This window comes from Elephas maximus, chromosome 12, assembly GCF_024166365.1.
Source record: "Elephas maximus indicus isolate mEleMax1 chromosome 12, mEleMax1 primary haplotype, whole genome shotgun sequence".
Classification (NCBI taxonomy): domain Eukaryota; kingdom Metazoa; phylum Chordata; class Mammalia; order Proboscidea; family Elephantidae; genus Elephas; species Elephas maximus.
The window spans coordinates 53855204-53871719 of record NC_064830.1 but is presented as its reverse complement, the minus strand read 5'-3'; the positions used below and the strand labels follow the sequence as shown (position 1 = coordinate 53871719).

The following is a 16516-nucleotide window of genomic DNA, read 5'->3' as shown; positions in this document are numbered from 1 at the left end:
TGTGTTTTTTGGATTAATGCCAGCCTTGCTGGTATGAGATGGAATCTCATCGTAGTTTTAATTTGCATTTCTTTAATGGCTAATGATCGAGAGCATTTTCTCATGTATCTGTTGGCTGCCTGAATATCTTCTTTAGTGAAATGTGTGTTCGTATCCTTTGCCCACTTCTTGATTGGGTTGTTTGTCTTTTTGTGGTTGAGTTTTGACAGAATCATGTAGATTTTAGAGATCAGGCGCTGGTCGGAGATGTCATAGCTGAAAATTCTTTCCCAGTCTGTAGGTGGTCTTTTTACTCTTCTGGAGAAGTCTTTAGATGAGCATAGGTGTTTGATTTTTAGGAGCTCCCAGTTATCGGGTTTCTCTTCATCATTTTTGGTAATGTTTTGTATTCTGTTTATACCTTGTATTAGGGCTCCTAGGGTTGTCCCAATTTTTTCTTCCATGATCTTTATCGTTTTAGTCTTTATGTTTAGGTCTTTGATCCACTTGGAGTTAGTTTTTGTGCATGGTGTGAGGTATGGGTCCTGTTTCATTTTTTTGCAAAGGGATATCCAGTTATGCCAGCACCATTTGTTAAAAAGGCTATCTTTTCCCCAGTTAATTGACACTGGTCCTTTGTCAAATATCAGCTGCTTATACGTGGATGGATCTATGTCTGGGTTCTCAATTCTGTTCCATTGGTCTATGTGTCTGTTGTTGTACCAATACCAGGCTGTTTTGACTACTGTGGCTGTATAATAGGTTCTGAAGTCAGGTAAGGTGAGGCCTTCCACTTTCTTCTTATTTTTCAGTGGTGCTTTGCTTATCCGGGGGTTCTTTCCCTTCCATATGAAATTGGTGATTTGATTCTCTATCCCCTTAAAATATGACATTGGAATTTGGATAGGAAGTGCGTTAAATGTATAGATGGCTTTTGGTAGAATAGACATTTTTACTATGTTAAGTCTTCCTATCCATGAGCAGGGTATGTTCTTCCACTTAAGTATGTCCTTTTGAATTTCTTGTAGTAGAGCTTTGTAGTTTTCTTTATATAGGTCTTTTACATCCTTGGTAAGATTTATTCCTAAGTATCTTATCTTCTTGGGGGCTACTGTGAATGGTATTGATTTGGTTATTTCCTCTTCGGTGTTCTTTTTGTTGATGTAGAGGATTCCAAGTGATTTTTGTATGTTTATTTTATAACCTGAGACTCTGCCAAACTCTTCTATTAGTTTCAGTAGTTTTCTGGAGGATTCCTTAGGGTTTTCTGTGTATATAATCATGTCATCTGCAAATAGTGATAACTTTACTTCTTCCTTGCCAATCCGGATACCTTTTATTTCTTTGTCTAGCCTAATTGCCCTGGCTAAGACTTCCAACACGATGTTGAATAAGAGCTGTGATAAAGGGCATCCTTGTCTGGTTCCCGTTCTCAAGGGAAATGCTGTCAGGTTCTCTCCATTTAGAGTGATATTGGCTGTTGGCTTTGCATAGATGCCCTTTATTATGTTGAGGAATTTTCCTTCAATTCCTATTTTGGTAAGAGTTTTTATCATAAATGGGTGTTGGACTTTGTCAAATGCCTTTTCTGCATCAATTGATAAGATCATGTGGTTTTTGTCTTTTGTTTTATTTATGTGATGGATTACATTAATGGTTTTTCTGATATTAAACCAGCCTTGCATACCTGGTATAAATCCCACTTGATCAGGGTGAATTATTTTTTTGATGTGTTGTTGGATTCTATTGGCTAGAATTTTGTTGAGGATTTTTGCATCAATGTTCATGAGGGATATAGGTCTATAATTTTCTTTTTTTGTAATGTCTTTACCTGGTTTTGGTATCAGGGAGATGGTGGCTTCATAGAATGAGTTGGGTAGTATTCCGTCATTTTCTATGCTTTGGAATACCTTTAGTAGTAGTGGCGTTAACTCTTCTCTGAAAGTTTGGTAGAACTGTGCAGTGAAGCCGTCCGGGCCAGGGCTTTTTTTCTTGGGAGTTTTTTGATTACCGTTTCAATCTCTTTTTTTGTTATGGGTCTATTTAGTTGTTCTACTTCTGAATGTGTTACTTTAGGTAGGTAGTGTTTTTCCAGGAATTCATCCATTTCTTCTAGGTTTGCAAATTTGTTAGAGTACAATTTTTCATAATAATCTGAAATGATTCTTTTAATTTCATTTGGTTCTGTTGTGATGTGGTCCTTCTCGTTTCTTATTCGGGTTATTTGTTTCCTTTCCTGTATTTCTTTAGTCAGTCTAGCCAATGGTTTATCAATTTTGTTAATTTTTTCAAAGAACCAGCTTTTGGCTTTGTTAATTCTTTCAATTGTTTTTCTGTTCTCTAATTCATTTAGTTCAGCTCTAATTTTTATTATTTGTTTTCTTCTGGTGCCTGATGGATTCTTTTGTTGCTCACTTTCTATTTGTTCAAGTTGTAGGGACAGTTCTCTGCTTTTGGCTCTTTCTTCTTTTTGTATGTGTGCATTTATTGATATAAATTGGCCTCTGAGCACTGCTTTTGCTGTGTCCCAGAGGTTTTGATAGGAAGTATTTTCATTCTCGTTGCTTTCTATGAATTTCCTTATTCCCTCCTTAATGTCTTCTATAACCCAGTCTTTTTTCATGAGGGTGTTGTTCATTTTCCAAGTATTTGATTTCTTTTCCCTAGTTTTTCTGTTATTGATCTCTAGTTTTATTGCCTTGTGGTCTGAGAAGATGCTTTGTAATATTTCGATGTTTTGGACTCTGCAAAGGTTTGTTTTATGACCTAATATGTGGTCTATTCTAGAGAATGTTCCATGTGCGCTAGAAAAAAAAAGTATATTTTGCAGCAGTTGGGTGGAGAGTTCTGTATAAGTCAATGAGGTCAAGTTGGTTGATTGTTGTAATTAGATCTTCCGTGTCTCTGTTAAACTTCTTACTGGATGTCCTGTCCTTCTCTGAAAGTGGTGTGTTGAAGTCTCCTACTATAATTGTGAAGGTGTCTATCTCGCTTTTCAATTCTGTTAAAATTTGATTTATGTATCTTGCAGCCCTGTCATTGGGTGCATAAATATTTAATATGGTTATGTGCTCTGATATTTTGAGCCCAGTCTTCTCTGGTGTTGACCGGCAAGAGGAAGATGTACTAGTCCTTGCCTTCATTCTGCTCAGGCACTTACATTTGGAATTCTAGGTTAAATATGGCCCAAGAGAGCCCAGCCTGGGAAAGTTACTCAGCCCAGGGCTGAGGAAGACAAGAACAGGTGGCTCTGCAAAGGAGCCCTGGGCTTGCAGGTGCTACAGATGGGAGTCCTGTGCACGGGGAACCTCTCACAGAGGGACTGTTGCCCACGCTGGCCCCTTCAAATACTTCTAACACCAAGACTATCAGATTTCAACAGTTTCAGGGATCTTAGAGCTGTGAGAGGCCTTAGGTCATCATGCCATTCCAGCAGCAGAGCCCTGTTTTCACATGAAAACTTCCATGGAACCCAACGTCTAAACCACAAAAATGTGGAGCCTCTGTGGTAGAATCGAGTCGGGGACCCAGCTCCCTCCCCCATATAGCTTCCCTATCGCCCTTGCTGAGGCTCCTAGGACCCCTGATCTAGTCTAGCCCTTCTTGTCACAGATGAGAGAAGTGAGGCACAGAGAGGGTAAGTGGCTCCCCCAAGGCACACAGCCAATGCCTGGTCCTCTGGCCCACAGTCCAAAAACCTCTTCCCTACTCCAAGAGTCAGCTGTGAAGATTATCTTCTCTTTGCTGTGCGTAAGGTTACTTTTCAGAGTCAGGGGGGAGGTGGATAAGACATAGGACAGTGTTTCATGGAAGCATCAAAAGTCTTTTATTTCCAGAACTTTAATTTCATCTTCGTCCACAGGAGCTGGATTATCCCATTGATCCAGAATCTCTGCCACCACTTCGGAATCCTGACATCCTCGTGGGTGAGAATGACCTCACTGCACTTAGTTATCTCCATGAGCCCGCGGTGCTCCACAACCTCAGGATCCGCTTTGCAGAGTCCAAACTCATTTACACCTATAGTGGTAAGGAAGCTATTCCAGGAGACCAGGAATGGCACTGAAACAACGTCTGCTGCTAGAGTGCCCTGAGAATTATGTTTGCTTTCAAACTGTGGACTTATGCCAGAATGTGTAATCACAGCTAAATATTTTCCCAAATTTCTGTCTAAAAGGTACAGGTATTTGAATGTCATGGATTTTGTTACACAAGAAATATCTAGGTGGGGAGAATCTTTGAGAAGAACCAAGACTAGACTACTAAGAAAAATAGATGTGGATAAAGTATTGAGTTTCTTATTAAATATGATACATGTTATTACTTATTTTGGACAGTGATGTTATTATTTTAATTACATTGTGCATTGCAAAAGCCTTTCCATTTTGGGACATTCCCACACGTCATCTCATTCAACCCCCAGTAGAGCCTGGTGATGTATGTGGCATCAGAGGGAATGGAGATGCTTGATCAAAGTCACGTAGAAGGTTTAACAAGTGGCGGAGCAGGAATTTCCTGGAGAGCCTGGAGAGACCGTTGAGAGTAAGAATCCCATAACTGCATCTGGCATCTTTCCTCAGGAATCATTTTGGTGGCCATGAATCCTTACAAGCAGCTGCCCATATATGGAGATGCCATCATCCATGCTTACAGTGGGCAGAACGTGGGCGATATGGACCCGCACATATTTGCCGTGGCCGAAGAGGCATACAAGCAGATGGCCAGGTAGCCTCCTGCAAGGATGGGCTTCCTTTTGCTCTCCCAACATTCCCTGCCCTTACAGTAGAAAGGGGATGCCTAATTTGAGATCATTTAAAGAATTGTCAGGCCAGAGGGGAGTGTTTCATTGAGTGTACTGCCTAGGATGAGAGTCCTTGGGTGCTGTAAATGGTCTGTTAACCAAAAGTTTAGAGGTTCGAGTCCACCCAGAGAGCCTCAGAAGAAAGGCCTGATGACCTACTTTCAAAAAAATTAGTCATTGAAAACCTTATGGAGCACAGTCCTTGGGTCACTGATAGATTTTGGGTGAAAGTACAAGACTATATCTCTTGTTCCTCTCCCCAGTGGTTACTTCTGTTTTCTACATCCCCCATTTTATAGCTTTTTCTTTTTCTAAATAATTAACAGCCCAACTTGAAGCTTTATCTGCAGGAATCTTTGGCATGGTCAGCAGTGTATTTAAAAGGTTCCCTCCCCTCATATCCTCTTTCTGTTAATTTCTCCCCACCCCACCCACCCTACAAATCCTCTTGGACTCTCTCTTCACCCTAGACCTTGGCCATCATATGGACAACACTGGCTTCTATGTCAGGGTAGAAGAGCTCTGGCTCAGGGATCAAAATCCTGGGGTTTGGATTCTGTACTGACCATCTCCTTAACCCCTTTGCCCTCAGTTTCCTCATCTGTAAAGTGGGGATAGCAATAGTACCTAATCTATAGATAGGGCAGTTAGAGAGGATTAAGTGAATTAGTGCATGGAAAGTGCTTAGAACAGCATCTGACACTTAACATGCCAGCTACCTTTATTATCATCATTCAGTCATGTGAATGTCCTTTTTACCTGGCCTTCTTGGAAATCACATGGGGGCTCCATGAGTCCGAATTGACCCAATGGCAACTAACAACAACTTGGAAATCAGAGCAAATTCCATGAGGACAATTGTATTTGTTGAGTAGAGGAAGACCCCAGGGTTGGCTGTTAGGAGACCAGGCTTCAAGCCTGGCTCCTCAGTTTATAGACTGGGTGACCCTGCCAGTTACATCACTGTTCTAAGCCACAGTTTTGTCATTTCAGAGTTGGGCATGTTAATAATGCTTTAGAGAACTTTCCTGAGGTTCAGGTGATATAAGGGTAACTGGTGAAAGCACTTTATTATCTAAGGAACTTCCAAAGCAAACACATTTCACACATTTCTACAGGAATGCAATGCATCCTGTGACCACTGGGGGAGGACTCTCGGGAGCTTGTGCCTAGTTTCCTCTGGACATTGCCATTTGTACCTTTTCCCTTTCCTAATTTTTGCTTTGCATCCTTTGAGTATGGTTATGTGCTGAGTCCTGTGAGTCTTCCTAGCGAATCATCAGATGAGGTTTTAGGGACTCTCAAATGCAGGGGAAATAGCAGGAAACAAAATTGTGTGCTCAGCATGATCACATAGAAAAAAGACTAGAAGGTGATTAACCAGAATGTTAAAAATGGTTACTTTAGAGTGATGAAACAAAGCTTCCCTTCTTCCTGCTTGCCTGCGTTTTTCTTAATGAGCTCATATTACCTTTTTAATGGGAAGAAATGAACATTTAAAAAATTCCTTTCATTTATTTGTTTTAGAAACAATAAAAATCAGTCAATAATTGTAAGTGGGGAGTCGGGTGCTGGGAAGACCGTGTCAGCACGCTATGCCATGAGGTACTTTGCCACTGTCAGCAAGTCAAGCAGTAACGCTCATCTGGAGGACAAAGTTCTGGCATCCAATCCCATAACTGAGGTGAGTACCCCTGTGGGAGTAAGTGGGGAGCAGGTCAAAGGCAGTGGTGTGCTTATGATGGAGATGAGGGCTTGCAGTAGGTTGATTTGTGTGATGTGCTGTCCTTGCTAACTCAAGTTCCCACCCTTTAAAGACCAAAGAGGTAAGAGAAGGGCCAGGAAGCCTATTCTTCAGTAGGATTTGAAAGAGGCTGGGGCAGAGATCACTGCTTCCAGAGCTCTCCGCCTCTAATGCAGGGCTACCTGAAATTCTGCCGTTGGACTTTAAGAGCCTTCTGTTTACATTTATATCCCAGAGAATCTTCCCTCAGCTACAGACATTTCTGGTACACTGGGGTCAGTGATAAGCTGGAGCCACCTGGCACCGGCTTTCATAAGCTGCAATTGTTAAATATTTAGGACTCTTGTGAGTTGATTGTTAAACCTTTGGTGGCTTGAAATCAGTCATGTTGGGAGTATTTACACCAGAGAAATTGGTAAGCACTACAAACAAAGGCTCTTTTTTTAATTTAATTTTTTTTCTCAGAGAGTCAATTTATCAGCACACAACTGATGAGGAGGGGCAAGGCCAACTAGGATGGCTCCAGGGGTGCAGAGACAGTCTTGAAAGAAGAAGGGGTATCTGAAAGGCACAGAGGAGGGCCCTACAGGCCAACTGTCGCTGCCTCACAATGTAGAGGAGGATCTGTTTGGATATATTTGGAAGCATAGCAAAAATAAAAAATGATAGACTCCTAGATCTCTTCTTTTCTCAAATTAAAATCCCCAGTAGGTATTTTTTAGACATTTTTAGTTTATTTAAACCACTATACCATATAATGCAGGAGGTAATAAAAAAGCCTAAGATCCAGTCCTGAAGCTTAAGTCTTCTCTAACCTAACAAAGCATATTTTAAAGTTAATAGAAACGTAAATCTAAGACAACAATAGAAAAGTTGTCAACAGACTGTGTCTACTTAAATGCCCAGTGGATAACTTTGTGTGATTGTCTCTTCAGGATTTGTCTCCCCCATGAGACTGTAAGCTCTGTGAACACAGGGACCATATCCGTTTGGTTCACCTCTGTACTACCACGGTTCCTGGCTCATGTAGGTGCTCAGCAAAAATATGTGACAGAGGCCATGACAGACCATCAGGAAGTGTGCATGAGAAGGGGCCCCACTCCTAGGTGGAGGGTGCTCAGAAAGGGGCCTGGGGAGGGCATAGTGCTGGGGAAGGGAAGGTGGGATTTAAGAACAGAAGTAGAAATGAAGAATCATGCCCAGAGGATAGGAGGGTTGCGATGGAGTAGTTTTTTTGTTTGAATGGAAGGTTTGAGTAGGGGTAAGGATAGAAATAAAGGTTAATTGAGCATCTACAATATTTGGGGCATGCATGAGTCGAAGCACTTTATATTAACTATCTCATGTAATCCTCCCAACTCTGTAGTATACATATTATTCACATATTACAGATAGAGAAATTAAGGCTTGGAAAGATGAAATAACTTGTCCGGCTTCACACAGATAGCAAAATTGGTATTAAGGACTGTGGGATGTCAGAACCTGCACACTTTCTGATCCCATGCAGCACCTCTCAGTGAGACTGAGGAGAGCCTTGAACATCAGGCTAAAAATGTGTCCTGTTCCCTGTAAGCCAGGAGCTGTCCCTCACCTTGCCCCATGGTTCTACCCTGTGCTAATCACACTTCCCCCCAATGTACAGGATCAGATTTTATTAAAAGTAGCTCCATGCTCTAGAGAACAGGGAAGTGCCTTCCTAATAGACATTTGGGGGAAGGTTGTCAGCCCCCTGCCTTCCTCAGAGTGTGACCCCTTGCTGCTGGCAGAAACCTGTGCATACACCAACCACCATTGCTCCTCTAAAATTGTAGGCAAGAGCCTGCACCACACACCAGGTGATCGACTACTGGGACACCTGAGCTGAATCTATACAAGAATAATGAATGGATTCCTAGGCTCTTACACCTGGTAACAGCTCTAGCCATCTGGTAACAGGACATTAGTGCTTCAAAGGCTCCAATAATCAAGTTAGCTCACTCTAGTAGCCTATTTTGGTATATTAAAACAAAACAGAGCAAGAGGCTAGGACATAGTGAACAAACAAAATAAATTGATACAATAACTTATAGATGGCTCAGAGACAACAGTCAATATCAAATCAAATAAAGAAGCAGAGCGTGATTGCTTCAAGAAATTCCCGAAACAATGAATCAAGGACTCTTCTGGATGAAGATGTAAATACAAAAGATTAATATACAGAACTCTTCAAGATATCAGGAAGGAGCTCAGGCAAAATGCAGAACAAACCGCGGAGCACACAGATAAAACAACTGAGGAAATTAAGAAGATTCTTCAAGAACATAATAGAAAATTTAATAGACTGCAAGAATCCATGGACAGAAATCAGAAATTCAGAACATTAACAATAAAATTTCAGAATTAGACAACACAGTAGAAAGTCAGCAGAGCAGAATTGAGGATCTGGAAGTCAGAATTAGTGAGATTGAAGACAAAACAGTTGGCAACCACATATTCAAAGAAAAATCAGATAAAAAAATTTTTTTAATGAAGAAACCCTAAGAATCATGTGGGACTCTGTCATGAATAACCTACAAGTGATTGGAGTACTGGAACAGGGTGGGATAACAGAAAATACGGAGAGAATTGCTGAAGATTTGTTGGCAGAAAACTTCCCTGACATCATGAAAGATAAAAGGATATCTATCCAAGATGCTCATCGAACCCCATACAAGGTAGATACCAAAAGAAAGTCACCAAGACATATTATAATCAAACCTGCCAAAACCGAAGATAAAGAGAAAATTTTAAGAACAGCCAAGGATAAGTGAAAAGTTACCTACAAAGAAGAATCGATAAGAACAAGCTCAGACTACTGAGCAGAAACCATGAGGGCAACAGGATGACATATATAAAGCACTGAAGGAGAAAAATTGCCAGCCAAGAATCATATATCCAGCAAAACTGTCTCTGAAATATGAAGGCGAAATTAGGACATTCCCAAATAAACAGAAGGTTAGGGAATTTGCAAAAACCAAACCAAAATTACAGGAAATACTAAAGGGAATTATCTGGTTAGAAAACCCATAATATCAGATATCAACCCAACACTAGAACTCAGGACAGAGCAACTAGATAGGAAAATCACAAAAATAAATCAAGATAAAAATGCTCAAAACAGGGAATCAGTGATGTCATTATGTAAAAAATGGCAACACCAAATCAATAAACAGGGATTAAATACTCATGGATCTTTCATATGGAGAGAAAATCAAGGCAACATAGGGAGATACAAGTTAGGTTTAAACTTAGAAAAATAGGGGTAAATATTAAGGTAACCACAAAGGAGACTAACAATCCTACACATCAAAATAAAATACAAGAAAAACATACTCAGAAAAACAACAACAATGAAAAAGAGGAACACACAATTTACAATGAAAAAGTACTCAGCACAAAAATATGAGGAAAAATGAAACTGTTAACACAAAAAAAGACATCAAAATGACAGCACTAAACTCATGCCTATCTGTAATCACACTGAATGTAAATGGACAAATGAACCAATAAAGAGACAGTTGCAGAATGGATTAAAAAAACACAATCTGTCTATATACTGCCTACGAGAGACACACCTTAGGCTTAAAGACACACCAAACCAAACCTAGTCCATCGAGTCCTATAGGGTCGCTATGAGTAGGAACCGACTCGACGGCACTGGGTTTGGTTTGCTTTGGTTTGCTGTGTCTTTAAGTCTAAGGTGTGTCTCTTGTAGACAGTATATAGATGGATTATATTTTTTTACAAAAAAAAAAAAAAAAAAACAAAGAATGGGAAAAAAAATATCAAGCAAACAACAATCAAAAAAGAGCAGGAGTGGCTATACTAATTTCTGACAAAACAGACTTCAGACTTAAATCTACCACAAAGGATAAGGAAGGACACTATATAATGATTAAAGGGACAATATACCAAGACGATATTACCATATTAAATATTTATGCACCCAGTGACAGGGCTGCAAGACACATAAAACAAACTCTAACGGCATCGAAAAGCGAGATAGACAGCTCCACAATAATACTAGGAGACTTCAACACACCACTTTATGGTGTGTTGAAGTGCAGGACAGAACATCCAGAAAGAAGCTCAATAAAGATATGGAAGAGCCAAATGCCACAAGCAACCAACTTGACCTCATAGACATATACAAAACACTCGACCCAAAAGCATCCAAGTATACTTTCTTTTCCAATGCACATGGAACATTCTCTAGAGTAGACCACATATTAGGCCATAAAGCAAGCCTAACAGAATCCAAAACATTGAAATATCACAAAGCATCTTCTCTGACCATAAAGCTATAAAACTAGAAGTCAGTAACAGAAAAATCAGGGAATTGAAATCAAACACATGGAAACTGAACAACACTTTGCTCAAAAACGATTGGATTATAGAAGAAATTAAGGACAAAACAAAGAAATTCATGGAATCCAATGAGAATAAAAACACTTCCTACCAGAACCTTTGGGACACAGCTAAAGCAGTGCTCAGAGTTCAAATTATATCAATAAATGCACACGTACAAAAAGAAAGAGCCAAAATCAAAGAATTATCTCTACAACTTGAACAAATAGAAAGAGAGCAACAAAAGAAACCCTCAGGCACCAGAAGAAACCAAATAAGAAAAATTAGAGCAGAATTAAATGAAATGGAGAACAGAAAAACAATTGAAAGAGTTAACAAGACCAAAAACTAGTTCTTTGAAAAGATTAACAAAATCGATAAACCATTGGCCAGACTGACAAAAGAAAAACAGAAGAGGAAGCAAATAAACAAAATAAGAAATGAGATGGGCAGTATCACAACAGAGCCAACTGAAATTAAAAGAATAATTGCAGAATACTATGAAAAATTGTACTTGTTTGGGATAGAATATTCCCAAACTCATTCTATGAAGCCAGCATAACCCTGATACCCAAACAAGGTAAAGACACCACACAAAAAAGAAAATTACAGCTCTATATCTCTCATGAACTTAGATGCAAAAATTCTAAACAAAAGTCTAGCCAACAGAATTCAACAACATATCAAAAAAATAATTCACCATGACCAATTGGGATTCATACCAGGCATGCAGGGATGGTTCAACAGCAGAAAAACAATCAATATAATCCATCACATAAATAAAACAAAAGACAAGAACCACATGATCTTATCAATTGATGCAGAAATGGCATTTGACAAAGTTCAACACCCATTCATGATAACAACTCTCAGGAAAATAGGAATAGAAGGAAAATTCCTCCACATAATAAAGGGCAATTATACAAAGCCAACAGCCAACATCATCCTAAATGGAGAAAGACTGAAAGCATTCCCCTTGAGAATGGGAACCAGACAAGTATGCCCTTTATCACCGCTCTTATTCAACATTGTGCTGGAAATCCTAGCCAGAGCTATTAGGCTAGATAAAGAAATAAAGGGCATCCAAATTGGCAAAGAAGAAGTAAAGGTATCTCTGTTTGCAGATGACATGATCTTATACGCAGAAAAAATCTAAAGAATCCTCAAGAAACTACTGATACTAATAGAAGGGTTTAGCAGAGTATCAGGGTACAAGATAAACATACATAAATCAGTTGGATTCCTCTACACCCACAAAGAGAACGTCAAAGAGGAAGTCACCAAATCAATACCATTTACAGTAGCCACCAAGAAGATAAAATACTTCAGAATAAATCTAACCAGAGACATAAAAGACCTATATAAAGAAAACTACAAGACGCTACTGCAAGAAACCAAAAGAGGCCTACATAAGTGGAAAAACATACCTTAATCGTGGATAGGAAGACTCAAGATTGTAAAAATGTCCATTCTACAAAAAGTGATCTATAGATACGACACAATTCCGATGCAAATGCCAGTGACATTTTTTAATGAGATGGAGAAACAAATCACCAACTTCATATGGAAGGGAATGAGGCCTCGGACAAGCAAAGCATTACTAAAGAAGAACAAAGTGGGAGACCTCACACGACCTGATTTTAGAATATACTATACCACCACTGTAGTCAAAACAGCCTGGTACTGGTACAACAACAGATACATAGACCAATGGAACACAACTGAGAATCCAGACATGAATCCATCAACATAGGAGCAGCTGATATTTGACAAAGGCCTAAAGTCTGTTAAGTGGGGAAAAGACAGTCTCTTCAACAAATGGTGCTGGCATAACTGGATATCCATCTGCAAAAATATGAAACAAGACCCATACCTCACACCATGCTCAAAAACTAATTCAAAATGAATCAAAGACCTAAATATAAAATCTAAAACAATGAAGATCATGGAAGAAAAAATAGAAACAAGGCTAGGAGCCCTAATACATGGCATAAACCGTATACAAAACATTACTAACATGGTACAAACACCAGAGGAGAAATTTGATAACTGGGAGCTCCTAAAAGTCAAACACCTATGCTCATGCAAAGACTTCACCAAAAGAGTAAAAAGAATACCTACAGATTGGGAAAAAGTTTTTACTTGGGACATTTCTGCTCAGTGTCTGATCTCTAAAATCTACACGATACTGCAAAAACTCAACAACAAAAAGACAAATAATCTAATTAAAAATAGGCAAAGGATATGAACAGACACTTTACCAAAGGAGACATTCAGGCTGCTAACAGATACATGAGGAAATGCTAACAATCATTAGCTATTAGAGAAATGCAAATCAAAAGTACAATGAAATGCCACCTCACCCCAACAAGGCTGGCATTTATCCAAAAAACAGAAAATAAGAAATGTTGGAGAGGTTGTGGAGAACACTTATACACTGCTGGTGGGAATGTAAAATTGTATAGCCACTTTGGAAATCAATTTGGCACTTCCTTAAAAAGCTAGAATAGAACTACCATATGGTCCAGCAATTCCACTCCTTGGGATATACCTAAGGAAATAAGAGCCTTCACACGAACAGATATATGCACACCCATGTTCACTGCAGCACCGTTTACAGTAGCAAAAAGATGGAAGCAACCAAGATGCCCGTCAACAGAAGAACAGATAAATAAATAAGGCATATTCACACAATGGAATACTACACAACGATTAAGAACAATGATGAATCTGTGAAACATTTCATAACATGGAGGAATCTGGAAGGCATTATGCTGAGTGAAATTAGCCAGTTGCAAAAGGAGAAATATTGTATGAGACCACTATTACAAGAACTCTAGGTAATGTTTAAACAAAGAAGAAAATATTCTTTATGGTTACGAGGGTGGGGAGGGAGGGAGGGAGAGGGATATTCACTAACTAGATAGCAGACAAAAAATTTTTTAGGTGAAGGGAAGAGCAACACACAACAAAGAGATAGTACAACTGGACTAAACCAAAAGCAAAGAAGTTTCCTGAATACAACCAAAAACTTCGAAGGCCAGAGTAATAGTGAAGGGGGTCCAGGGACCATAGTTTCAGGGAACATGTAGGTCAATTGGCATAACAAAATAAGAAAACCGTCTGCATTCCACTTTGGTGAGAGACGTTTGGGGTCTTAAATGCTAGCAAGCGGCCATCTAAGATGCATAAATTGATCTCAACCCACCTGGAACAAAGGAGAATGAAGAACACCAAAGACACAAGGTAAATATGAGCACAAGAGACAGAAAGGGCCACATAAACCAGAGACTCAGCCTGAGATTGGAAGAACTAAATGGTGCCTGGTTACCATCGATGATTGCCCTGACAGGGAACGCAACAGAGCATCCCTGGTGGAGTAGGAGAACAGTGGGATGCAGATCTTAAATTCTTGGAAAAAGACCAGGCTTAGTGGTTTGATTGGGACCAGAGGGACTCTGACAGTCATGGTCTCCAGACCCGTTGATAGCCCAAGATCGGAATCATTCCCAAAACCAAGTCTACAGACAGGGATTGGCCTGGAGCATAACATAGGCAATGATGTTGGTGAGGAGTGGCTCACGTAGACACATTAGATTATGTGAGCAACTCTGTCTGGTGGCGAGATGAGAAGGAAGAGGGGGACAGGAGCTAGTTGAATGGACACAGGACAGGGTAGAGATGAGGAATGTGCTGTCTCATTAAGGGGAGAGCAGCTGGGAGTGCATGGCGGGGTGTGTGTGGCTTTTTGTATGAGAGACTGACTTGATTTGTAAACTTTCACCTAAAGCACAATAAATAAATTAAAAAAAAAAAAAAAGCCACAGTCAAATAAGGTCTGTAGTTTGGATAATAGCACTGTTGTTGTTGTCACTTGCTGTTGAGTTGCCTCCAGCTCATGGCAAAATGTTGAAATGTTGCCCGATCCTGGGCCATCCTCATGATGAACATTGATACATTTGAGTCCACCATTGTGGCTATCGTGTCAATCCACTTCATTGAGGGTGTCCCTCATTTTTTTGTCCCTCTACTTTACCACACACGATGTCTTTTTCTAGCAATTGGTCTTTCCTGATGATGTATCCAAGGTAAGCAAGCCAAAGCCTTGCCATCCTTGCTTCCATCGGACGTTCTAGTTGTAATTTCTTCTAAAACTGATTTGTTCATTCTTTTGACAATCCACAGTACATTCAATATTCTTTGCCAACACCACAGTTCAACCGCATCAATTCTTCTGTCTTCAATAGTATTGTACCAGCCTTAATTTCCTGGTGCTGATCATTGTGCTATTATTACATACAATGTTAACATCAGGGGAAGCTGGGTAAAGAGTATATATGTACTCCCTGTTCTATTTCTGCAGTTTTTCGTGAGTCTAAAATTATCTTAAAATAAAAAGGGTGCTTTGTTTAAAAAAAAAAAAAAAGCACTAATAATCCTGATCCAAGAATCGTTTAACATTGTCATTTCAAGAGAGCTGTCTGTTTTGCAGGCTATTGGAAACGCCAAGACCACCCGCAATGACAATAGCAGTCGGTTTGGGAAATACACAGAAATCAGTTTTGATGAAAGGAATCAGATTATAGGAGCCAACATGAGAACTTACCTGCTGGAGAAATCCAGAGTTGTCTTTCAAGTAAGAATATTAACATTAATTAAATTTTCCTTTCCTGAACTTTACAGGTATTGTTTGCATTTATATACATGCTTATCAGACAGCCTTCATTTTAATGTGACTTGATGAATAGTTTTCCTATCTTTCATTTGCAGGTGGGTTTTTTTTTTTTCTGCTTATTAAAAAAAATGTTAACAGATACAGTATCAGTGGAGTCATATGATTAGGGGGAAAAAAGTTAGGACTCCTTAATTTGGGGCACTTAAAAAATTCTTATAGTTTAATGAGCTGAACTGCTAACTAAAAGGTTGGTGGTTCAAGTCCACCCAGGGGCGCCTTGGAAGAAAGGCGTGGAGATCTGCTTCCAAAAAAGCTGCCATTGAAAACCAAATGCAGCACAGTTATACTCTGACACACATGGGGTCGCCAAGAGTCGGAATCAACTTCATAGCAACTGGTTTTTGTTGTTATAGTTTAAAAAGCACATTTGTTTTTCTAGAAAACAAAAACCACTTGAAACAGATGAAGCTGTTAGACTGGCTTTGCTATCAGGAAGGGGTTGATATTAGAGCTAGTGAGATAGAGTATAAGAGAAAGTAAAATGGAGAAAATTCTCCTAGTTTTGGCCTAGTATAAGAGCAACAGTCAGCCTTGTAATGTATTTTTTTTTTTAATTTCAATTAGTATAAATCAATTAAGGAGCTCTCGTGGCGCCGTGGTTAAGTGCTCAGCTGCCAACCGAAAGGGCAGCAGTTTGAACCCACCAGCTGCTCCAAGGGAGAAAGATGTGGCAGTCTGCATCTGTAAAGATTACAGCCTTGGAAACCATATGGGGGCAGTTCTGCTCTGCTCTGTAGGGTCACCATGAGTCAGAATTGACTCAACGACACACAGCAAAACAAAAACGAATCAATTAGCATTTTGTAGAATGTTTTCATTTAGTAACATTTTCTCTGGGATCATTATTTGGCAGACTGTCTGGGGCCACCCAGTTCTCATTCGGTGAGAGGAA

General features: G+C 39.6%; 1 protein-coding gene across 1 annotated transcript in view; it reads left to right on the top strand.

Moving 5' to 3' along the window:
• The window catches only part of MYO5C (myosin VC), a 153921-nt gene that overhangs the window by 37360 nt on the left and 100045 nt on the right, over positions 1-16516 (top strand). Inside the window, exons 3-6 of the mRNA XM_049905158.1 lie at positions 3842-4007; positions 4560-4704; positions 6308-6464; positions 15382-15525. Of these exons, the coding sequence (XP_049761115.1) occupies positions 3842-4007; positions 4560-4704; positions 6308-6464; positions 15382-15525 (612 nt within the window). The remainder of the gene's footprint in view (positions 1-3841; positions 4008-4559; positions 4705-6307; positions 6465-15381; positions 15526-16516) is intronic.